The 25924-nt window shown below is 47.0% G+C and overlaps 1 protein-coding gene across 3 annotated transcripts in view; it reads left to right on the top strand.

The window, feature by feature from the left end:
- The window catches only part of LOC132378913 (tolloid-like protein 2), a 94466-nt gene that overhangs the window by 54506 nt on the left and 14036 nt on the right, over positions 1–25924 (top strand). For all 3 annotated transcript variants that reach the window (XM_059946225.1, XM_059946222.1, XM_059946224.1), the window contains 5 exons: positions 7935–8050; positions 16249–16351; positions 18547–18663; positions 19448–19593; positions 22326–22521. In XM_059946225.1, coding sequence (XP_059802208.1) covers positions 7935–8050; positions 16249–16351; positions 18547–18663; positions 19448–19593; positions 22326–22521 — 678 coding nt within the window. The remainder of the gene's footprint in view (positions 1–7934; positions 8051–16248; positions 16352–18546; positions 18664–19447; positions 19594–22325; positions 22522–25924) is intronic.

Here is a 25924-nt window from a genome sequence, read left to right as displayed (position 1 = left end):
TTGGTGCTCTGTAATTGCCAAGAAAATTCTCAATAACATCTTTGACTGCCTTCCATGTGATTTTCTCCAGCCCCACTAGAAGTTCCTAGAATTGCCTGTCATAAATGTTTGATTTGTAGACCAACAAAAATACCTTCCTTAATCAGTTATTCTGACTTGAATTATAAATTGAAGTAACAAACTTAGACGATTTTAAAAGTAACAATGGTGTGTGTCAGGGCAGGGAAATTTCATTGTGATTTTCATGATCAGCAGCTGCAAATCTAAGGTACATCCCAAAGTATTCGGGAAGCAAAAGCGTTGTCCAGTGTAAGCTGGGCATGCACAGGTCACGTATATTAACATCCACATATGAGAACTAGGAGATGCAGAAGGCCGCTCAAACTCTCAATCCTACTCTACCACTCAGTCAAATAATCTCAGTATATCCCTTGTCTCTGTAACTTTGCCTTCCTGACTACTCCAAGTAACCTTCCATCTCTGTGCTTATCTTCTCCTGCCTTAAAAATATACGTTGTTTCATGAGTCGATACACACCCTTCGCATTCATCCTGATTGAGGTCTTGTATGTTTCCAACATCACCCCACTTACTCCTGTCTCCCTCACCAGCTACAAGCCTGGCCAGAACAGCAGCTCGTCTGAAGACAAACTTCAAATTCTATGAGCCCAGTAAGCCCCTCTGAACTTGCTTCACAAGAACACAACGAAACAGCAGCACCTGATCCCTCAAGTAGGTGCCTTGATCCTACGATCGAGACTGTTCCGCTGCAGGCCTCAGCTCCTTACTTGTGACAGTTCTCCATGACCATCGGTTGCCAGATCTGATTAATTTATCTCCTCTGTCACTGCTTCAGTGATCCAGCCTCCGCTGTGTTGGAACCTCTAGTTAAGGAAATGGTAGCAGGGTTGTTAGGGCTGGGCAGTGAAATGAAAATGATCTTCACAAAACTAGTGGAGTTTTTTGAGATTCTAACCAGTAGAGTAGAAAAGAGGTAACCAGTGGATGTGGTGTGTTTGGACTTCAGAAGCTGCTTTGTGATCTTCAGAAGTTGCCTTCTTTTATACAGAGCCTTATAAACACATATAAAGAATATAAACACATGAGATTAGGGGTGATAAACTTGCATGTGCTGTGAACTGGTTACTGATAGATAATAGAGTGGAAGGAATCGTTGTCGTCGTTCCGTTGATCTATCACAGAGCGGAGATGCCTGTGCATGTATTTATTTAACGTGTACTTGATGTTGCACTCCAAGAAGTACATGATACTTCACAGATCAACCAACTGATTCCAGTGGCATGGAAACCACGACGATTGGAGCTGATTGATTTGTTGCTGCCTTCATTCGCCTTCACAGCAGTTGAGTTTGAAGTAACTTGGTCCGCCTGTTCCGTTGAGGTCTTGGTTGGATTGTTCTTTGCCAGGGACCTCACCCTCGACCTTACCGCCATGGGTGACCCTACCAGGAGCAGAGCTCCAGACAGCATCACTCTCGGGATCTCAGGACCACACAAGCTTCTCCAGCACAACAAGGTGACAATCCACGGAGAAGAGTGGAAGGAATAACCAGCATGGATACAGCAGGTGTCCCTGAAGTAGGAGATACAGGGAATAGGTCTGGGGTTCCTGATGTCATGTTACGTATCAATAATGACGTGGATGGAGGGACTGTGTGCAGCAGCACAAAGCTGGCTGACAGTATAGGCGTGAGATATGTGCAGGGGTACGTTGAGACAATATTGGCTATGGATTAGCACTTGGCAAATGGACTGTTTTTAGACAAAAAGGTAGAAGACAGTGAGAGTCTTAAAGGTGTTCGTGCTTAGAGGGATCTGGGTGTCCTTCTGCACAAGTAACTGGAAGTTAATGTTGCAGGTACAAGAAGCAAATAGGATAGTCTATAGAGCAGTACAGCAGATGAACAGGCCTCTTGGCCCATGATATTGTGCTGAGCTAATTAAGCTGAGGCGTCCGTCGGTCAGGGTGGGCCATTGCTGTTGCATCCTGGCTGTCTGGATATGCAAACCTGGGCAGTATAATATGGAGAGCAAGCTGTTGTCCGTACAGCAAGCTCTCCCTCACCATGCATCTGACGCACCCAAAGGAACGGCAGAGACCGACCAATACAGCTTGGCATCAGCAGCATCGCAGGAGTTGCCAGTCAACGCTGAACTCAGTGTAGGACTAAGTCCCGCTCTGGATTTATCCTTCAGGGTTTGCTACTGAAGCCTTCCCTATGAGTGGGTCTATCCGCAAGGCAGCAGAGGTTTGAGATCAGAGTTTTCCTTCTCCTAGATGAGTTGCCAACCACGGCTGACGAGCCCCATCTGCCTGAAGTGACTGGTTTTAAGGCACCAGTAACCTACCTTTGTCCCTTCTCCTGTCAGTAGAAACCGTTACACTGGGCTTAGTATCTAAGCCAGACGTGAAGGCCAGGAGCTGGATGTAGTTGTCAGATGTTATTTGAGATGCACACCTTTGGGAGCATTTGACAGGTAGTGAAAGCTTATCCCCACTGCCATCCCCAGCTAAAACTACCTTAAAGAAGCACCTAATTAAACACACAGTGTAGAATAAAGTGTTGCCCCTTAAGTTCCTATGAAATCTTACCCTCTTCCCTTAAATCTAGTTCTTGTACTTGATTCCCTAGGCCTGGGAAACTAACTCTGGGAACCCTGAAGATCTCCCACAAAACGTTGATTCTGTGTGCGGATTTGGTACAGAGCAAATCTTTTCAATCACACTGCTGCCAGAAAATGTTATTTTATTCAAGAAGGGCAGCAGGGATGAGCTAAGTTGTACAGGCTTATGAGTCCCACATCAGTAGTAGGGAAATTACTAGATAAAGCACTGAGCAACAGGATTAGTCTGTACTTGGAGGGAAAAGGATTAAACAAGATGGTCAGCACTGGTAGCCTTTGTACTCCTGCTTGTCACCCACCCAGTTGTCTCTGCCTTCACCTCCCATCCTCCCACCTGGCTTCTGCTTCCTTGTATCATCACCCTCCATTTTCTCCCAGCTCCACCCTTCCCCATCCCATATCTGGCTTGATCGTCCAGATACTGTAGGATACTTAACATTGATAAAAATTGGTAAGGGCTGAAGGGGACTGATATGCCAAATTTCTTCTGCCTCCTGAGAACATAGAGGAGTTGGTGAGCTTCCTTGGCCCTGGCATCATCGTGGTTGGACCAGGACAGGCTATTGGTGTTGTTCATTTCTACAAGCCTGAAGCTCTTAACCTGAGCACTGCTGATATCGACTGCACCATGTGCACTGAGCACTTTCTGAAGTCAGTGACCAGCTTTTTTGTTTTGGTGTATTGAGGGAAAGGTTGTTGTCATGACATTATGTTAATAAATTCTTTGTCTCCTTCCTGTATCCAGCTCATTATTGTTTGAGATGTGTGGTCTGCAGACTTGTTGATGAGCTAGAGCAGAATCTGGCTATACAGTAAGGTGTGTACGGGAAGTAGAGTAGGGAGCTGAGGATGTGATCTTGTGTTTAGAATAATCATGGCAGAGGAGTTGCTGCCTACGCTTACTGATTATGGTCTCACAAACACCAGAAAATGTGCAGATGCTGGAAATCCAAAGCAATGCACAGGAGTGCCTTGCACCTCCTTTGATAGAAATGTATCTCCACCTTGCCACTCTGACTTCCTGACCAACAGACCATTATCAGCAGGCCAGGCAGCATCAGTGGATAAGAATAAACAGTCATGGGTCCTGATGAAGGGTCTCAGCCTGAAACGTTATCTGTTTATTCTTTTCCATAGATTCTGCCTAGCCTGCTGAGTTCCTCCAACATTTTGTGTGTGTTGCTTGGATTTCCAGCATCTGCTACTTTCCCTTGTTTGTGTCAGGACATTATGGATCAAGTTGCAGAGGAAGGTGTTGACTTTCAGAGTCTGGAGTTTAGTGATGAGTTTGTTTGGAATTCAAAGTATTGAAGGCAGACTGTAGTCAACATTAACAGCAGTCTGACACAGATGTATTTACCGTCCAGAGTGTAAGGTCAGAGGGATGGCATCTGCCATAGGCTGTTTCAGCAGTAGGTGAGTTGCAGTCAGTCAGGGCTCCCTGGAAGGCCGGAGGTAATGCATGCCATGAGCACCCTTTCGAAGCACTTCATGATGGTAGATGTTAGAGGCACTGGGCAGCCATCATTAAGGCAGATGATCTTGTTTTTCTTGCATACTAGGATGATAGTAGTCTTCTTAAAGCAGGTGAAGTAGGGGAGAGGTTAAAAATATGTGCAAATACCCCCACTGGCTGATTCACACAGGATTTAAGTACTGGACCAGGTGCTCTTTGGTTTTCTCTCCAGACTGATCCTCAGCAGTGACTGTGGATTCAGGTGCACTGGAGAATGTTGGAATGGGTGGTGACGTACATTGTCGCGTGAACAAGTTTACTGGAGCGATGCAGCTGGTAGATATGAAGTAGTCTTTTATCTGACAAAAGGAGACACAGCAGGCATTATATTGAGTCCCCTTCCGAGGAAGAGGCCTGCTCAACCCAACATTACATATATTTTATGCTAAAGATCAAAGGACAATTCTGTATTTACAATGCTTCCTTTGAGTTGCATATAACTTTCACACTTCCCTCTTGGCACCCACACTACAGACACCCAAGTGAATGTTAAGTCAGCATTATCTGGTTTTCTGATTAACTGCGGCTCTTGGGAATCCATTGTTGAAAGCTGCTTTTTAAATTTAACCTACGGTCAACATTCGGATCTGAAGATCGGTGGCTAAAGTTAATATTTTGCTATACACCCTAAGTCCAGAATATGCACTAATATCATACCAGTCACTTTCTGTTCAGAACGTACATAGAATGCGTTAGGCTCATTGTGAAGGGATGTGCTATGTCGGTGATGCTGCTTGGCTTTGCTTTGTAGTCTATTATAGCAATCAGGTGTCCATGTTTAAGGTGAGGTACTAGAGTGGGAAGTATTACAGAGGGGTCCCTGGATTGGTTTCTGGATAAAGAGGTTGGTGCATGAAGAAAGGTGAAACAGTTTGGGCCTATCTCATTGGACTATAGGCCAATAGGGGGTGTTGTTATAAAATTGATTCTGAGGGGGATTGGCAGGATGATGGAAGCAGAGGATATTTTCCTAGTGGAGGCAGAGTTTTAGAAAAAATGATGTTTAAGATAGCATTTTTTTCTCTGAAGATGGCGAATTTAAAAAAATCTCTGCCATTCAGAGAGGTGTATTTATCTGATGTGGTGCCCAACGGTCCCTGAACTCATCCATGGTACACACGTTCTTTCTTCAGGTTTACCCAGGCAAGGATATATCACCAGAAAATTGCTAGGCAGTCAGCCCAGGCAGAACCCTTCATAGTATATCTCTGGGATCCATAGGTCATCTTTGCCAGCCCCAGGGACATCCTCCTCTTCCTCTCCCCCCCCCCCCCCCCCAATCCTCTCTGTACTGAATGAACAAATATGAAGAGATTCCACTGGGGGCACCTGTCTAGCCCTGCACCACGTAGGTGAGCTGACAGCATCTCAAGGACCCAGTGTACGGTGACCATCAGGTGCACTAGCTCTGCCCGAAACTTATCGTGGTCAGTCCACCTGAGAAGGGCAGAGCGCCAGGGGTGATCCACGTTCTGCGGGACCCTAGGAGAGTCTCCAAGTTTCTCAGGGCCTCCTCCAGCTGTGCAGGGGTTTGCAGGAGGCTAGTAGGCAGCAGTTTCAGCCTGACTGAACTCAGATTGCTCGTACCCTGAGCACACAGACAGTGTCAGACACTGGATCTGCATCTGTTGCTCCAGTTCACGTCTGGCGGCAGCCTATGAAGCAGGTGATCAGCCATTGTGAGCTCTTTGAACATTCCCTCCTCGTTAAGTTGCTCTAATTGTGCAGAATTCTCATGAAGTTCTTGTAAAATACTCGATCAAAGTGGCACCCACCTTCCACTCCAACTGTGTGGCTGGTACTAACAGGTGGGACAGGTGTCTGGTGTTAAGCACTGCCCAGAAGCATTAACAAATGCCTACCGAGCCTCAGGTACCTAGTGACTACAGTGGCAGGGACGTGTCCACTTCAAGCCTCCTGCAGTGTGGTGGGTTGCGTTATGCTGCTTTCTTACCATTCCTCTGCAGATACAGGGCTTGGACTTGGCTGCCTTGGAGCTTGTTTGCTCTTTGACTTGGGGAGGTGCTAGGCTGGCCGCTTGACATCAGGTCTGGTGGATGGTGGTCCCAGCCTCTGAATGGGTGATCTTTTGAGCTACGCCCTCATACATACTAAGATTCTCTGGTCACCAGCACACTTGGAAGGGTCAAATGTCACAGAGACAGGCCTAGCAACTCACTCAGGCCAGGCTGGCCGTCAACCACCCATTACACTAATCCTATTTTAATCACAATTTTTATTCTCCTCACATTCCAGTCATCTCTCTCCTCTCCCCCCGTTATACCCCTTAGTAACAGACCGGGCAATTTGTAATGGCCAATTAACCTTTCACCTTGGAGACAGAGAGATAGGGGATTGTGAATGCATGGGCCATCAGAAGTGCCTGTTCCTTGTGTCACTCCCACTTCACCCTTGTCTGACCATTCTACAGCAGTCAAAGTTCAAAGTAAATATATTATCAAAGTACTTATATGTCACCATATGCTACCCTGAGATTCATTTTCTTGCAGGCATTCACAGTAGAACAAAGAAATACGACAGAATCAGTGAAAAACTACGCACAAAGGCTGACAAACAGCCAACGTGCAAAAGGCAAACTGTACAAATATGAATAAATGAATAAGTTAGAGTCCTTGAAAGTGAGCCAATAGGTTTTGGAATCAGTTCAATGCTGAGTGAAGTTAGCCACACTGGTTCAGTAGCCTGATGGTTGAAGGGTAATAATTGTTTCTGAACCTGGTGGTGTGGGACCTGAGGTTCCTGTACTTCCTTGCTGATGGCAACATTGAGAAGAGAGCGTGGCCTTGGATGGTGGGGGTCCCTGTTAATGGAGACTGCTTTCTTGGGCCAGCACTACTTGTAGATGTGCTCAGTGGTGGGGAGGGCTTGGACGGACTGGGCTGTATCCAGAAGTTCAACCAGGCGAAGAGGTCCCTTTATTAGAAGATAAAATGAGAGAAACATAGTGGGACATGAGTTGGGGTGTCTCAGAACAGGCAGCCTCACTCCTCTCCTATTATAATGGTGACATGTACTCGGACTGCTGGAGGCATTGTTTCTAGCAGCTGGAAAACTCCACAGAGAGAGTAAAAACTGAAGTAGGGGTAGTGTAAATGCAGACGGATGAGCTAAAGGCTCTCTGTAACTCTGTCCGAGGTGTGCACCATGGGTGCAGATCACTCTGCACAGCTCTTTGCCTCTTCCCCACAGGGCAACGACGTGGCTGCAGCTCCTGCCCAGAACTGCAGTCCCAGTGGGGGCTCCACTGGCCACTGGATGGAACCAACATGTGGTTAGTAGGAAGGTCAGAGCAATGGCAGGGTCTAGATCCTTCAACAGCCATCCACCCAGCAAAGCCAGCGTTGCTTGCCTCCCCCTAAGATGGTCCCTTTATCTTACTATCGACTTCATTGTTGCCCTTGCGCCTTATTGTCTGTTTGCACTGCACTTTGTCTGTAATTATAACACTTTATTCTTTTACTGCTTTCCTCTCTTTTGATGTGAGATAATCTATATGGATGGCTTTTCACTGTACCTCAGTATATGTGACATTAATAAACCAATAGCCCGCTCTCCCCCTGCAACTCCACACAGATATCTCTTCCTGCAGCTCCTCACTCTTCCCTCCTGGCTCCTCGCATTCACTCAACCATTTCCCCACTCCCTCACCCCTCTGCTTCTCCCCTTCCTCTCAGTTAACCCCCGTTCCTTTTCCTGTTGTGTTTACATCACCTCCTTTAATTGCAGAGTGTTCCTTGATATTTTGTTTTTCAGACTGTGGTGAAAGTTTGCAGGACTCGGTTGGGAATTTCTCAACCCCTGGGTTTCCAAACAGCTACCCGTCCTTTTCCCATTGCGTGTGGAGAATATCGGTGACACCAGGAGAGAAGGTGAGACCTGGCCAGGTGCTGGGCTGAGACGGGCTGTCTCGCCGTTGTGTTCCGCCTCTGGTTCTGTGGCAGGCGCCCTGCACTCCGTATGGGGATCTGGTGGATCTGCCTGCATTTGGTTAGCAGCCAATCGACCATGCAGTGGACTGGGCTCCTCGGGTTTGAGCTGAGGTATGCTCACAGATTCGGGTGAGTTAAACTCATACAGCCCTGCAAGCAGATCTGAGCAGAACTTCTCTTTGGTCCGTTGGTTAATCATCTTAGTATTGACTCATTATTAAGGAGAGTGTTGGCACGTGGCCAAGTGGTTAAGGTGTTGGTCTAGTGATCTGAAGGTCGCTAGTTTGAGCCTCAGCTAAGCCAGCGTTGTGTCCTTGAACAAGGCACTTAACCACACATTGCTCTGCGACGACACCAGTGCCAAGCTGTATCGGCCCTTGCCGTTGGCTTGGATAACATCAGTGGTGTGGAGAGGGGAGATGCAGCATGGGCAACTAACTGCCGGTCTTCCATACAACCTTGCCCAGGCCTGCACCCTGGAAACTTCCCAAGGTGCCAATTCATGGTCTCTTGAGGTTAATGGATACCTATTAAGGAGAGGATTTCCTGAACAAGCCCTTAAGTTATTTTTTAATTTCCTCTAGCCTGTCTCAGCACCAATGGTTCAATGTCAGGCCATAGTTCGGGTTTAGCTGTTGTATTCACTTATCGATTGCACTGCTCCTCTTGCACGTGAAGAGTCACCTTTGTCCAGTATTGGGCTTCCCAACCTTTTTAATGCCGTGAACCTTCACCATAACCGAGAGGTCCATTTGGAACCCCTGATCCAGTGTCTGGTGTCTCCGGTGGGTTGTTCACCTGTTGTAGAAGCCCCTTCATCTCCAGCTGCGTCTTTCCAGTGGAATAAGAGAGCAGTTGTGTGGTACCCTGCCCACGCACTCAGAGTGACACCTTTCCAGCTCTCAGCTTCACCCCTCCCCCTCTGGTCTTCTCCTATCATTTTGGAATTACCCCTCCCCCTCTTACTTACAAATCTCTTACTATCTTTTCTTTCAGTTAGTCCTGACAAAGGGTCTCAGCCCAAAACGTCGACTGTACTTCTTCCTATAGATGCTGCCTGGCCTGCTGTGTTCCACCAGCATTTTGTGTGTGTTGCTTGAATTTCCAGCATCTGCAGATTTCCTCGTGTTTGTGCACCAGTTGTACAAAATCGGTGCTGAGCGCAGGAAAGTTAGAGTGTGATCTGGGCCCTTAAGCTTGCCCCAACATTCATGGTTGATTCGCCCTAGGCCTCATCTCGTCCTCTGTGCCTGTTTCCCACAGCTCGGTTCCTGACCTTTATCTGCTTCCTCTTTGCATGCTTGCAATGACTCCAGCCTCCACTGTACCCTGGGCACAAAGTCCCAGCATTTATTGCCCCCTGCTGATCAGTTGTACGTCATTCATGCTTAGAGCTAATGAGTTGTTGCACACCAGGACTGATACACAGGGAGGGCATTGCACATCCCCCTGGGGCAGATGGACCATGGGTTGGATAGAGTGGTACTCCAGCGCAACATTTCCTCAGCCCTGATTGCCGAAGGGTGTGTGTACATGCGGCTGCTCACTATCTGTGGTGTGTCTTTGCCCTGTGTGGTTAATCGTCAGCAACAGCTTGTATGCTTCTCTCTATTCCTTGTCTTTCACATGTTTGTCCGATGCAGTTGCATTTCACTGCAGTCACTGAGTTGTTATAAAGCACTGATTCCCAGGAATCTGTTGGTGAGCTCAACTTCACATCTGATTGTTTACTGTACACAGAGAGGCCATTCAGCCCTTTGGGTCCATTCTGAATCCATGTAAGAGCTCTCCAGCCAGCCCTATTACCAACTCTCTCTCCCCATAGTCAAAGATTTTTGTTTTAAATATTACTCTTTTGAATACATTGAACAGTATGGTACAGAAACGGGCCTTTCTGCCAACATGGTGTTAATTTCCCTCATTCTCTGCACGTTCATATATCTATCGAAGAGTCTCATAAGTGTCTGTATCGTATTGTTGCTGCCACTATCACTGGCAACCCAATTTGGGCATCCACCTCTCTCTGCATAAAAAAACTTGCCCTGCTCAACTCCTTTGAACTTACTGTGGTGGTCCAGTCCATGGTCCGGTCCGCGGACTCCGAACTCCGGACTCCGGGTTTTCCGGCGGTCCCTTGCTGTGGTTGGACTTAACTAGAAACACCTGAGGCTCATATTGGAACCGGGAATATAAGTGGCCCTGGTACTGAGTGTGGTTGGGGGGTTGTCTTGTCAAGTCAAGATACTCATGGCTGGTGGTAGGCTAGAATGGACTCTTGCCATCCTTGGGCCCGCGTGAGAGAACCATGGCTTCTGGGACCCTTGCTGGTAGTAGTCGGAGCTGTCATCGCGCTATGGATTCACCTGTTGCCCAGGCCAGCTGGGTGGCCATCAGCCACTCCGAGCTAGGTAGGGATCCGGTTGCTTCCATAGCCAGCCAAGGCTGCCGGCCATAACGGCTACTCGGAGCTACCCCGATGCAGAGGTGGAACTGTCTGTTGTTCCTTGGTGTTTGTCTCTTCCTGTCCTCGCCCCCGTGGGGTAAGTCAGGCCGTTCTGCTGTTGCCCTGCAGGGGGAATCTGTCTTGTCCTCGTCCTCCATGGGGTAAGTCAGGCCATTCTGCTGTTGCCCTGTGGGGGGAATCTGTCTTGTCTTTGCCTCTGTCGGGTAAGTCAGGAAGTTCTGCCATTACCCAACGGATGGTCCTGCCCTGCCCCACCTTGGTGTGGAGTTGTAGATGAGTCCCGGCTTGTCGGTGGATAATTCCCAGCTGTATGTCTGTGTACTGTACCTAGTCTGCCCCTAGCTCTAGCCTCAAGCCTCGACCCAGGCCTGCAGCCCGCAAACCCCAAGTCCCTAGCCAAGCCTCGTCATGTGCTCGCCTGGGTTTGGGGGTCCAAGCCCGAGGCAAGACCCAGGTTCTGGGTCCTTGTCCAGTCTCGGGCTCGGAGTCCACCCCAGGATCCTTGTTCCCAATCCCTCGTCCTGGTCCTGCTTCCCCTGCCTAGACTGCATCCCGTCCCATCCTTTTATTTCCGTCTTATCCCGTTTCCGGGACCCCAGTGTCTGTGTCCTGCATTTGGGTCCTGATTCAACACCCGACTTATGACACTTGTACCCCCTCAACTTAGGTGATGCCTTGTGGTGTTGGACATTTTGACCCTGGGAAAAAGATACTAGTTTCCAACTCCATCTATGCCTGACATAATCTTCTATGAAATCTCCCCTCAGCTGCTCCAGAGAAAACAGCCAAGTTTTTCTAACCTTTTGTTATAGCACTTGCTGACTGGTCCAGGCAGCGCACTGGTAAAACTGTCCTGCATCCTCTCTGAAGCCTCCACAACCTTCCCATAATTGGGTGATCAGATTTGAATGCAGTTCTCCAGAGGAGGCCTAACCAGTGTTTTATGAAACTGCAACATAACTTCCTGACTCTTGTATTCAATACCTCAAATAATAAAGGCAAGTATATGCCACCTTTCCTACCTTTCAACCTGAGCAGCCACTTTCAAGGAGCTATCGACTTGGACCTGAAGACATCTTTGTACGTCAACGCTGTTAAGATTGTCTTTCTGTTGAGGGTTTACATTGGGTCACTCACATGGAAAAACATGATATTTGATGGATTAAGCTCCATCTGCCATCTCTCTGCCCATATCTGCAACTAATCTATGTCCCACTGCATCCACAATCCCACCAAACTTTGTTCCCTTTGAATTTTACTAACCCATCTATCTGCTTTTTCATTCAGGTTAATTATATACAATCCAAACAGCAGAGGTCCCTCCAGAACACTAATAGCCACAGAGATCCATCAACTATTATACTCTGCTTTCCATGGATTCAGTTCTGAATCCAAATTACCATGTCACGGTGAATCCCTTGTCAAGCACGATACTGAACTCCTTATAGACATCATCCATGGCTCCACCTCCATCAATTATCTTCTTCACCTCTTTGGAAAAACTTAACCAAGTTAGTAAGATGTGACTTGCCCTACACAAAGCCATGTTGACTGTCCCTAATTAGGCCATTCTTTTTAAAATGCCCATAAATCCTGTCTCTAAAAATTGTCTCCAAGAGCTTCTCTACCTCTGATTCAAGAATATCCCTATTTCCCTCATGAACAATGGAACAAATTTGGCTACTCATCAGTCTTCAGGGTCTTGCCTGTGGGCTAAAGAGGGCATAAACACCAATACCGAATCTCCTCTCCACTCCCCAACAGCAGTGCGTTCCAGATCTTAAGAGTCTTCTGCAGACTAAAATCCCTCCTTCCATCATTCTTTTCACCTTTTCTCAATCACGTTCATTCTATCTGCTTTGGTTAGTGACTCCTCCACCAAGAAGAACATTTTCTCGCTCAACAGCGTGGGTCGACACGGTAGCATAGTGGTTAGCACAATGCTTTACGGTACCCACGCTGCCTGTAAGGAGTTGGTACGTTCTCCCCGTGACCGTGTGGGCTTCCTCCGGCTGTTCCGGTTTCCTCCCGTAATCCAAAGACCTACCAGTTGATAGCTTAATTGGACGTTGCAAATTATCCCGTGATTAGGCAGGATTAGTATTGGGGGATTGCTGGGAAGTGTGGCTAGAAGGGCCTATTCTGTGCAGTATCTCAATAAATTGACAAATAAATAAATAGCTGGAAAAACTCACTGGGTCAGGCAGCATCTATCAAGGGAAATGAGCAGTCGATGTTTCGGATTGCGAACCTTGTTAAGAACTGGAAAGAAAGTGGGGATGTAGCCAGGATTTTTTTTAAAAGTGGAAAGAATGGAGCTCATGCTAATGGGTGGATGTGGTGATAAGCAGATGGAGCAGGGGAGAGAGTAGGGATGATATAAGTTGCTGGGAGGTGGACATTACAAAGTGCTGAGAAGATGGAAGAAGAGGACAGTGGACCATGGAATTAAAGGATGGAGGTGGGGTAAGGGAAGGAGAAATGTGTGGGTCATGGGCAGATGGAGAGGGTAGGGAGGGGAAAATAATAAGATCAGAGGAAAAAGAGAATGATCTTATGGATGTGGGTACCAGAATCTGTGTTCATGTCATCAATTGGAAACTACTAAGATGGAATATGAGATGCTGTTCCTCCAATCTGTACCTTCCTTCAACTTTGGAGTGGACTTGGTTGTGAACAGACATATATGTGTCACTCTGTGCTGTCTGTACCCTTCAGGGTTTTAAAAATCTCCAGCAAATCTCCTTGTGGTCTTGTGTTCCAAGGAGAACAACCCAAGCTTTTCCACATGACCTCACCCCCAGGATCATTTTGTTAAGCTTCTTCAGCCTCTCCAAAGCATTCTCATCATTCCTGAAGTGTGGTTCCAGACTAGACACAATGCTCCTCTTGTGGAATAATCGGCATGTTAAGATGGTTAATCCAGCCTGGAGTCCGATGCGCTCTTAAACCCCGATCTCAACCTGCCCTGCCTCTTCAAACAATTCATGCACATTTACCACCAGATCGTCTATCCCTTATAGAACCAGGGTCTCGAGTTTGTAGTTCCTCACCTTGTCCTTCCAAACTAAATATTGAATTTAGCAATGTTCTATGTTAAACTTTATCTCCCACATATTTGAACATTTCAGGTTCATTCTTTATTACTTTCTTCCTCACTGGACTTCCGGGATTAGGTTTTGGAATGTTTCTGAAGAATAAAGTTCTTTATTAATGGAGTGAGGACTTGGAGACCTCTCTGTCACTAAATGGCCTACTTGATCATTGGCTGGTGATGGGAAAAACTGGAAATCTGACCACTGTGATCATTTTCACCACATCACACCTGACTACTAAACAACAGATCTGAACTTTCTTCCCACAGCTTATGGTTTGTGTGGGGTAACAGTTGGAGCATGAGGTGAGGTCTCACAGAAGCCTTCCTGATCCATATGCTTCTGGCCCAGTGAGGGAGCCAGCATTCTTGCAAAATAAGCCAAGTCAGCAAGTATCTTGGGGTCACAAGAAAAACACAGCAGGGGAGCTGCATGGAGAACCAGTGAGCAAAACAGAGCAAAGCATGTCACTCTGGCAAATTTTAATCAGAGTCCACCTGAATTCAGAAAGTTCAGAGAGGTTGTTATTGCGATTGTACTATAGTCCGCTAAGGGAATTTGAAGCCCAGTGGATAGGAAATAGAGAAATAAGTGTGTAGGGAGATTGCAGAGAGTTGCAAAAATATCTGGTTATCATAGTAGGGGTTTTTAATTCTCTTAGTATAGAATGGGACCTCCACAGTACTAAGCACTTAGCTGGAATGGAATTTGTTAAGAGTGTTTTCTTATAAATTTCCTGTATGGTCTGCCACAAAGTGTCATCTCTGAGGAGAGAAGAACATTTCAGGTCAACGACTCTTTGTCAGAATTGTAAATTATATTCTAGTTGTAGGGAGCACAGAGAATTTATCTGTGATAGATTGGAAATCAAAGGTGTCCAGATACTGATCACAGCTGGTGCTGTCAGACACAGAATACTTACAGGAGGTCAGATGCAGATCACAGCAAGTACTGGAGATCTGCAACAGAAGAACGTGCTGGGACTGCCCAGCAGAACAGGCAGTGTTTGCAGGAGAGGAAAAATATTAATGTCAGTTATGAATAATCCTGAGTGACACCCGGTGCAGATATAAACAGAAAAGTCAGATAGCTGGAATTGTGATTTCATAGTTGAGGTCCAAGGTTTTGTAGTCTGTTCAGTCAGAAGCTAAGGTGCACTTCCTTGAGCTTACTTTAGATATTAACATAGAACAGCACCACAGAGCAGTAGGCCCTTTGGCCCAATGTTTCTTTAATAGTCTGAGGCCAAAAACTCACCTCCCTCTTTGTAATTACAATACCGATGAAGAATCATTGAGCCAAATGTTAACTCTGTTTCTCTGTCTGCTGTTTTTCTTAAATTCCACTATTGATTTTGACTTCAGTGTGTGGGGCACAATATCCAAGCTCCAGATAACACAAAACACAAAGGTATGGTGAACTGAAGAGATTATGGCAAGGAGATGCGGAGAAGCCAATGGAATGAGTGGACAAGTGGCGGGTATTATGAAGCGATACATTATGGTAGAAGTGAAATGAATCATAGAAAGGATCGTATGGAGGTATTTGGGGATAAATGTGCAGGGTCTGTTGAAAGTGCTTGGACAGATTGTTCAGAAAGCATAAATAATATTGAACTTTATAAATAGACCCATAGATAACGAGGAAGAAAGGAGAGCCACTATTTGGGGAAGATAAAATAAATAATAGTACAGCATAAGAACAGGCCTCTTGGCTCACATGGTCTGTGTTTACCATGACGCCAATTTAAACTACTCCCACCAGGTCTATAACAATATGAAGACTATGGGGAGGGTGCAGGAGGCTTTACAAAATGAGGGATCATTCGTGGCTGGAGAAGCTGGGACTGCTGTCAGTGGAGCACAGGAGGTTGTGTGGATTTATTTAGAATCAGAAAGGGTATAGATAGTGCAGATGGAGAGAAGCTGTTCCTATTGGCAGATGAGTCAAGAACCAGGAGATGTAGGGTGAAGGTGTTTAACAAAATCACCAAAAGTGATCTGAGGAACAATTTCTGAACCCAGTGAGGGCCCAGCAGCCCCCGATTTAACCCTAGCCTAACTACAGGGCAATTGACAATGGCTCATTAACCTACCAACCAGTTCATCTTTGGACTGTGGTAGGAAACCCACACGGGCACAGGGAAAGCATACAAACTCCTGACAGATAGCAGCAGGAATTGAACCTGGGTTGCTGATGCTGTAAACTGTTCTACTCTGCTACTGTGCCTCCCAAGATGAGGTAACTATCTGCGAAGGAAGTTGTGTGGATTTTAGGAGGGAGTGGGATTGCTCTTGCAGAGACTTGGGAACCTGAGGGCTGAGTGCCCTACCATGCTGCAGTGCTGCCTTGCCTTGCTCCTGGAGAGAGGGTGGGCCCGCCTGCCTTGGCACCTGCTGAAGCGACAGTGGGCTGGAGGTGAGCCATGTTACCAGTACTCCTTCCACACCACGAAGGCACAGGTAACAGCAGTGCTATAACACAGTAAGTTAACGTTATCAGACAGTAGACAACAGAGTTGGGATCTCAGGAGGTGGAGGTGTGCGCAAGGTTTAAACAAAGTGCTCCATGTTTTTCAGATCATTTTAAACTTCACCACTATGGACCTGTTTAAGAGCCGTCTCTGCTGGTACGATTACATTGAGGTACGGAATGGGTACTCGAGGAAAGCGCCACTCCTGGGTACGAATTCTCATGCTGGCTTTGACCAGCTCAACTTTTTTCCTTGTGTGTTCTCTCTTTATGTTACCTGTTACACCTGAGCTGTTAGCCATGTTCTTTGGTTTGTCCCTGTTGAAGGTGTGCTTTGTGTTGGAGTTCGATGTTCCTTCCCTTCCAGAACTCTACACAGTGCAGTCTCAACAATATCATACTCGGCTGTAATATGATGACCCAGCCACTGTACTTGGTCTCCTGACTGTTCAAAGCTAGTATGCCCAACACCTTCTTCACCGCCCTGTCCACCTGCGCCTCCACTTCCAGGGAACCATCTACCTGTACTCCTCGGTCCGTGTTCTACAACACTCTACAGGACCCCTGCTATTTATTGTGTACACCTTGCTCCGGTTTAACTTACTGAAGCCCAACACCTTGCTCTTAACTGAGTAAAATTCAGTCTGCCATTCCTTGGCCCACATCACCAGTTCATCTGGATCCTGTTCTCATCTTGGATAACCCTATTCACTGTGTTGCTGTACTTCCAACTTGTGGTGTCATCTGCTAACTTACTTACTTACCATGTTAACTGTATTGTCATCCGAGTCGTTGGAACAGATGACAAACAGCAGTGTGCCCAGCAGTACCCCACTGGTCACCACCACCACTGCCCCACCCTCAGCAGTGCTGTAGCTGGTCAGTGCTTCCCCCAAATGCTGCACCCAATCCTGGTGCTCTGCCCTGGGTGCCTGGCACAGAATGCTGGCTGTTCTTACCCACGCAGCAACCAGCCATGGGTGCACAGCTGCCCAGGCCCTGGTAGAGAGGGCTGATCTCACCATAGTGTCACGTGGTCTCCGTGGTGCAGACGGGGCTGTAGAAATGGGCATTGCAGTGTGAGGTCTCGTTGATGTGCTTGTGGTTGATGCTCAGGCAGAACCTGCGCTTGGAAACAATTTTATTGATTGATTGGATCATCAGCAGAGAGTGTTACTGCACAGTTTAAGTCGGTCCCTGGGATACAACCCAAGTGAAGTGTTGTCCAGAACTGGCCAAGGGCTGGTAGAAGTGTCACAAGCTGGGAATGGGTGGGAAACCTCCACGGCTGTTGAGCATGGTGAGGGGGAATGTTAGTCCTGCAGGGTGAATTCACACAGTCTACAGATGAGGAGTGTGCTCCACCCTCTCCTCACCACTGCGAGGCGCAGTGGGCACAGCTGGAGAGCTGGGTTCAATCACCCATCCCATTTACCGGTCCACAGCCCACTGTACCTCAGCGATTCAGGTGCTGATACAGGTACTTAAACGTGCGTCTCTGCCTCCATCGGCCTTGGAGCAGTGCACTCCCAATCCCAGCACCCTGGGTGCCCGGTTGGCCAGACTGCAGGCGAGCCATCATGAGGCGGGGGCACCGACTAGGCATCTCACAGAACCAGTATCTGTCAACAGAAGAGTCTTCTCCCCCCATGTTACCCTCTGGAGTTAGAGGGGAGCCCGGGAGAAGGTGGGCCTTCCCAGGGTGGAGATGCCGGGATGCGGAATGCATTGCAGCTGAGGTTAAAGTCGGCTTTTGAACCCATGGAGGGAGTGAGCAAGGTGGGGGGTTTAGTCTCGCTGATCCCTTTCAGTGACAGGAGGTAACCAGTCGGCAGATTCACTCTGGACAGTGGGTGTGCGAGGGGGCATCGCATCGCCCCTCGTCAAGCTGTCAGAGCCAAGAGTACCTCCGGAGGTGCCAAGATAACACTGTGCCATACGCTGTTGCCCACTGCCCCTGGCAGTGCCAGGGAGTCAACTGTGTACCACAGCCCCCAGCCTGAGCGACAGGACTTGGGGCCGGAATCCCATGTTCTTGTGGAAGGGAGGGTCCCAGATCTCCAGGCTTTTGCCCCAACAAGGTGCAGTGCCTTCATTCCAGACACAGGCCATTCCTGTCCCGGGGAGAGCCTTGCTGTTTGTGGTCCTCTGGTGTGGGAGAGACGGGATGTGGTCACCTCTCCCAGAGGCTGATTGGGGGCTAGGGAGCGGCCGCTGTTGTTTGGCATGGCTGATGGGAACTGTACCACCGAGCAGCTCCTTCTGAAGAGCGTCCAGCACTGTGGCTGTCCCGCAGAACAACAAGAGAGCCCGTGCGGGGGCTCCCACCGGCACACTGTGGCCAGCCAGGGTCTGCAGCTCTGGGACCTTGCCTCGACTGAGTTTGCTTTTGTCTCCTCTCCCAGGCAGGTTCTGTGGTGGAAGGATCCCGGAACCCATCGTGTCCAGCGACAGTCGGCTCTGGGTCGAATTCCACAGCAGCAGTAACTGGGTAGGCCGGGGATTCTCTGCTGTTTATGAAGGTGTGGACCACCTGCTTTTTCTTTTAACAAATATACATTCATTTCAAATTCTACATCACTGCAGTGCTACAATAAAAACACCAGAGATAATAATAATAATCCCAGACTAAATAATCCCAGAGAATGACTCCTGTTATTATCTAAGAAGTCTGCAGGGCCCAACACGTCCCAGAATACCTCTCTCCATGCCTCCTGTGGACACCTGTCCTTTCTCCAGCAATAATCGGGCAGAGACATACTCCTGGAAAATTACCAGAAAGTCAGCCTAGAGGAACCTTCCACTGCCTCCAGGACCCAGGGGTAGCTAAGTCTGCCTACACCCCTGGGGTCTGTGTCAAATGTTCTCTCTTCACCCCTCTCCCATTGGGCGGAAGATACAAATCACCTGAAGGCAGGTATCATCAGGCTTAAGGACAACTCTTATCAGACTTGTATGATAAGATGGCTTCTTGGCCTCACAGTTTATCTCATTACAATGGTGCACCATCATACACCTGCACTCCACACTTTCAGTAGCTTTTACACTTTATTCTGCATTAATATTGTTTTACCTTTCTCTAGCTCAAAGCACTGTGTAACGAATTGATCTGTTAAAACAAGTTTTTCCATTATATCTTGGTACATGTGACAATAATAAGCCAATATCAAAGCCATCCTGCCAGTAAACATTTCACAACATTTCATAGTTAAAAGTACTGTATTAATACAAGTAGTTTATTTCCAAGAGTCTCTAAATGATGTTTCATGAGGAACCTGGCAGATTTGACCTTCTCTTGTGTTCCAGCGATCTGTGGAGGAGAACTCCACAAGGACGCTGGCCAGATTCAGTCTCCCAACTACCCTGATGACTACCGGCCTTCCAAGGAGTGCATCTGGATAATCACTATCCCCAAGCATTTCCAGGTGGGCCTGGTCTTCCAGGCCTTTGAGGTAAGTCTGCTCCCATCATTGCTGACCATAGAGAGTCACCCTCTGCGGACTGATCTCAGCCGATGGATCACCTGTCCGGTGTGCTCTCGAAACCCCATGCGGTCACCGGATCTGACACAGCTCTGTTCAGTGTTCAACAAAGATATGGATCCATCGGTAAACATTGGTAGCAACTGAGGAGAATGCGGTGAAATTTAAGTTGGTACAAACTGACTGGACAACAATCAAATCAGAATCATGTCTGTTATCACTGACATACATTGTGAAATTTGTTGTTTGGCAGCTGTACAGTGCAATAGATAAAATCACTATGGTTACAGTAATAAAAATATATAATGGAAAAAGAGAGAAAAATAGTGAGTTAGTATTGATGGACCATTCAGAGGGGAAGCTGCTCCTAAACGTGTGTGCTTCCTCTCGGATGGTAGTAATGAGAAGAGGGCATGTCTTGGATTGGGGAGGGGTGTACCTTAATGATGGATGCCGCTTTGCTGAGGCACTGTCTTTTTAAAATGCCCTTGATGGTGGGAAGGCTAGAGCCCATGACGGAGCTGGCTGAGTCTGCAGTCCTGTCGAGTTTTTCGATCCTGTGCATTGGAACCTTCGTACCAGGCGATGATACAACCAGTCAGAATGCACTTCACTCTACTTGCTGGGGTCTTTGGTGACCTACCAAATCTCTTCAAATTCCTAGCGATGTATAACCACTGGTGTGCCTTTGCATCAGTACTACATCAATACTCCCTTTGAGATGTTGACACTCGGCAACTTGAAGCTGCTCACCCTTTCCAGCGCTGACCCCCTTCAGTTAGAAATGTGTGTTCTCCTGACTTCCCCTTCCTGAAGTCTATAGTCAGTTCCTTGGTCTTACAGCCACACACCATTCAGCCAGCCCCACTATGTCAGTCCCATACACCTTATCATCATCATCTGAGATTCTGCCAACAGCCGTGTCATCGGCGAATTTATAGATGGCAGTTAAGCTGTACCTAGACACAGAGACATGAGCGTAGAGGGAGCAATGGGTTAAATAAATATCCTTAGGGTGCACCTGTGTTGGTTGTCTTTGAGCAAGAGAAATTGTAATTTAGTCCCTTGAATTCTAATTTGTTAAACAAAGCCATTGTTGGACCAAGAGCTTCCCATGTGGTCTGCACAGTAGCTGGTGAGAAAGGAACAACTCACTCTAAAAGAACCATTCTGTAGAAGCGATTCACCATTCTTAAAGAGACCTTCCAGTGTTTTTTTCTCTCCCTCCCTCTCTCTCTCTCCCTCCCTCTCTCTCCCTCCCTCTCTCTCTCTCCCTCCCTCTCTCTCCCTCCCTCTCTCTCCCTCCCTCTCTCTCCCTCCCTCCCTCTCCCTCCTCCTCCCTCCCCCTCTCCCTCTCTCTCTCTTTCCCTCCCTCTCTCCCCTCCCTCTCCCCCTCTCCCTCCCTCCCACCTAACCCAAAAGGAGACTATGTTGCACAAGCCTACTGGAGTTTCCTGAAGAGGTATCCAGTGATGAGTGGGAGTTGTCTGCTTAGATTTTCAGACTGCTTCTGCTGAAGTTCTGTATAAACACCTTTGTGAAAATTGAAAGCCTGATCGCAGGGGGAGTGTTAGGACAGGCTGAAAATCTGTTGGCAGATAGGAAACGGAAAATAAGAATGAGTGGAGACAGTGACTACTGGATTACCATAGCAATCAGTGCTTAGGCCCCAGCTATTTATGTTGAGGAAACAGACCATAATATTTCATTATTTGCCTATGAGACTTAGAGGATAAATTATGAGGAAGCTGCAAAACAGTTTCAAGAAGACAAGCAGTCTGAACACAAGAAAAAGGATTCCAAGAGCTATACAACATGGAAACAAGCCCTTTGGCCCAGCTATCTATTTGCATGCATTTGACCCTTGCCCTCTAAACCTTCCCTATTCGTGTACCTATCCAAATGTCATTTAAAGATTGTAACTGTACGCAGCTCTCTCTTTCCGCTGACAGCTCTTTCCATATACCCACTGTCCTCTGAGTGAAAATTCCGCCTTTCAGATCCCCTTTGCAACCAATCAGTATGCTCTCCACCACACATCTATTGAAGTTTGTGAAAATTTTAGATGACAAGCCAAAACTTTGCAAACTTGTAAGAAAGTAGAGGCACTGCTGTGGCATCTTTGTAATACCACTTACGTGCTGGTCCCAGGACAGTTCCTCTGAAATGATAACACCAAAGAATTTAAAGCTGCTGACCCTCTCTACCTCTGGTCCTTTGAGGAATGGTTCATGGATCTCTGGTTTCTTCTTCTAGTTAGTAATCAGCTCTTTGGTTTTGCTGACATTGTTACTGTTATGGCACCATTCAGCCAGATCTTCAATCTCCCTCCTATATGCTGATTTGTCACAGCCTTCAATTTGGCCAATGGTAGCGGTGTCATCAGCAAACTTAAACTCTGCTTGGCCTCACAGTCATAAGTATAAAACGTCAGCACTGCCCCTGATAGGAAAGGAGTCCTCAGGCATGGGCCTCTTGTCCTGAACCATTTCTGATGGAATGGAGTGTGGTTGTCCCACTGTGAATCTACCCCCTTGGACACAGGGCAGTCCCCAGTGAGTAGGGCCATCAGTACTGGGGTGTGTGTGGAGCTAAAGGCGAATGAGTTGTCTGTAGCCTTCACTGGGAAAATCTATGTGCTGCTGGGATCCGAGCTGGTTCTCTGCACAAACGCCTCCCTCTCCAACGTCTGTCTTTTCCAGATGGAGCGGCACGATACCTGTGCGTATGACTTCCTGGAGATCCGTGATGGTGACGGCCCAGCTGCACCCCTCATTGGCCTCTTCTGTGGTTACATTAAACCCAATGATATCAAATCCACCTCCAACAAACTCTGGATGAGGTTTTCGTCAGATAATTCAATCAGCAAGGCTGGATTCGCTGCAGACTTTTTCAAGGGTGGGTTTGATTGGTTGTGCTATCAGCATCAGGTTTACTACCATTGTTGTGAGATTTGTTGTCTTGTGGTAGCTGTACAATACAAGACGTGTAAAATTCTATATGCTCCAAAAATAAACAGAGCAAGATTTCCAAGTTCACAGTGATAAGATGGTAGTGCAAGAATTACCAAAATATTACAGAATAAAAGGTGCACATTCACACTGTCCAGATAAGAATTGATGGTAGTATTGCACAGGGTGCCCATGATAGCAGGGTGTGGTAACCAGGGCTAAAGAGCTTAAACAGAGTTCTGGTAAACAGAGGATAATAACAGTCTAATTGGGGGGGGGGGAGGGGATCAAATATGATAGAGGCATTTAAAAGGCTCTTAGATAGACATGTGAATGTACAGGGAATTGAAAGGTATGGACCACGTGTTGGCACAACACCTTGGGCTAAAGTGTCTATTACGTTTTATCTCAAGATCCTGACAGATAAATCTTTTGTTTCCCTGTCTCTTTTGCAAGTGCATTTTTCTTGTTTTAGCTGAAGACACTGCAATTGCAAAAATACTTCATGTGAAGTGTCAATATGAGACATTTCATTTTTGCAATTGCACTTTATTGCAGTAAACGTAGCCGGCCAGTGGTGTAGTGGCATCAGCACCGGACTTGGAGGCAAATGGTCACGAGTTCGAATCCAACCAGCCTCTTGCACGCTTTCCATCCGTGCTAGGTTGAGCGTCAAGCTAACAACTTGGCCTCGTAAAAAGCAGTCCAAAATGCTCCGGAAACAGCAAAAATGCCGCTTAATGTTCCACAAAGCATGGAAAGGAACAAGAAGGGCCAACTTATCATTTGTCTGCTAACTGCTTTTTATACTTTTGCATGTTAAACAGCTCATTTTTGTCCACACTAAGCATTAGCTCCTACATCAAGAGCTTTAATTTTACACAATAACCACATATTAATTAATTTATTATTGACCTACATCGAGGAGCCTTTCAGCCCTTTGAGCTGTGCTGCCCAGCAATTCCCCAGTTTAATCCTAGGCTAATCACGGGACAATGACCACTTAACTTACTGACTGGTACATCTTTGGACTGAGGGAGGAAACTGGAGCACCCAGAGGAAACACACACAGTCACGGGGAGAAAGTACAAACTCTTTACAGACATCGGTGGGAATTGAACCCGGGTCGCTGGTACCATAAAGTGTTGTGCTAACCACAACGCTATTGTGCCACCCTTCACCTTTGACGAAGCTTCAAATCAAGTGTGTAAGTTCATACAAGTCTCTCAACATTTCAGAGATACTCAACAATTCTGCTATTTCCATCAAAGTAAATTACTTGACATTATTCTCCATCTGCCACGTCCACCCAGTTTGCCTACATCCTCTGAGGCCTCTTCGCATCCTCACATGTTTTTATCTCAAGTGTTTTGGTCCCTCAGCCATGCACATTCCTACTGCGCACTGCCGTTCTGGGCTGAGATTGCTAACAGGGTTGCTCAGTCACTGCCCACCATGGCGAGCACTAGCACCATCATGATCTCTCGCAGAAGCCTTAGCGACCTCTCATGGAACCCCTGATCTAGAGAGTGCAGAGCTCTAAGATGCCGTGTGTGGTGGGTATCCTAGTGATTCGTCAAAGAATAATATTTAGGAAAGCAAACTGCACGTTACTGTTTGGTAATTAGTTATTGTCAGATGCTGGCTGCTTTACTGAGGCAGGGAGAGGTGTAGACAGACTGCCTGGAGGGATGCAGTCTATTTCCATGATGTGCTAAGCTGTGCCCACAACTCTCTGCAGTTTCTTGCAGTCTTGGGCAGAGCAGTTGCCATACTAAGCAGTGATGTAACCTAATAAGATACATTTATGGCTTATCTGTAAAAATTGGTGAGCAGCAGTGGAATTGACTTAACCTCCTGAGGAAGTAAAGGTGCTGGTGTGCTTTCTTGATTGTGGCATAAATGTGGTTGGATAAGCAGTTGGTGATGTTTGCACCAGGAACTTGAAGCTTTCAACACTTGGCACTGTTGATGTAAAACAGAAACATGGGCACTGCCCCCTTCCTGAAGTCAATGACCAGATCTTCGTTTTGCTAACATAGAGGAAAGGTTTTTGTGATGACACTGTGTCCCAAGGCCTCTTTCTCCTTCTTGAACTCCTACTTGTCATTGTTTGAGGTTTGGTGTACTGCAGTGGTATCATCTACAAACGTGTAGATACACTTCGAGCAGCATCTGGCCACACTCCCCTGAGTGAATAGGGAATAAAGAAGGGAGCTGAGGATGCAGAGTCCTTGTGGGACACCAGTGTTGAAGGTAGTCATGGCAGAGATGTTGCTATCTATTCTTACTGATAGCTGTGTGTTGCTCAAGAAGTCAGTTGTAAAGGGAGGTACTGAGTCCCAGACCTAGGGGTTTAGAATTGAGTTTGGAATTAAGTTATTGAAGGTTTATAACTAGAAGAAGTAAGTACAACTGAATTGAAATAAACTTCGTTGTCCAGGCCAGTGGTGAGACAATGTCTAGATGACCAATAATGGAATTCAACAGTTGCAGAAGTTGGAAATCTAAATTAAGCAACTTAGTAGCAACACTCAGCAGATGTGGTGGCATTGTTGGAAAGAGAAGTAACTAAGAGAGAATCTGCAGATGCTGGAAATTCAAGTAACACACGCATAATGCTGGAGAAACTCAGCAGGCCAGGCAGCATCTAGGGAAGTGGTACAGTCAATGTATCGGGCTGTACCTTTTCCCATTGCCGCTGCCTGGCCTGCTGAGTTCCTCCAGCATTTTGTGTGTATCGCAAAGAGAAATGACTGATCCAGGTGGGAGATCCTTCAGCAAAGGGAGAAGAGCAGTGGGCTTCAAGCATTCAAAGGTTAATTTACTTTCAAAGATAATGGTGGGGGAGGGATGGAGAGAGCAAATTAAAATCTCTGTTAGGGTGAGGCAGGGTTACCATGGGGGTAAACTGAACAAGGTCATTTGATCTGTGAGTTAACAGTATGGTACCATATGTAAACAGGCGGCACAATGCAGCATTGTCACAGCGGCAACACCCCAGCTTCAGTTCTGCCACAGTTTGCAAGGTCTTTGTAGCTCTCTTCATGGCGGTGCGGGCTTCCTCATGGACTTCGGGATTCTTCCCACATCTGAAGATGCACTTTAGTTAATTGGTCACAAAGGTGGCACGGGATTGTTGGGCTGGTTACTGTGATGTATCTCCAAACAAAACTTAAGTGACATTAGCAGAGTTAGAGAGAGGGCAATTAACACAGAGGCAATGAAATAAGGGAAGTTTGGCAGTGAAACCACATACAGGAATATGAAAGTTGCAGAGTGCAGTTTAGGGTGGGGACAGGGGTCACTGAAGGGAAATGTATTTTGTGACAGGCAGCACTTGAGCCCTG

This window comes from Hypanus sabinus, chromosome 21, assembly GCF_030144855.1.
Source record: "Hypanus sabinus isolate sHypSab1 chromosome 21, sHypSab1.hap1, whole genome shotgun sequence".
In the NCBI taxonomy this organism is placed as follows: domain Eukaryota; kingdom Metazoa; phylum Chordata; class Chondrichthyes; order Myliobatiformes; family Dasyatidae; genus Hypanus; species Hypanus sabinus.
This window is presented reverse-complemented; position numbering and strand designations above follow the sequence as displayed.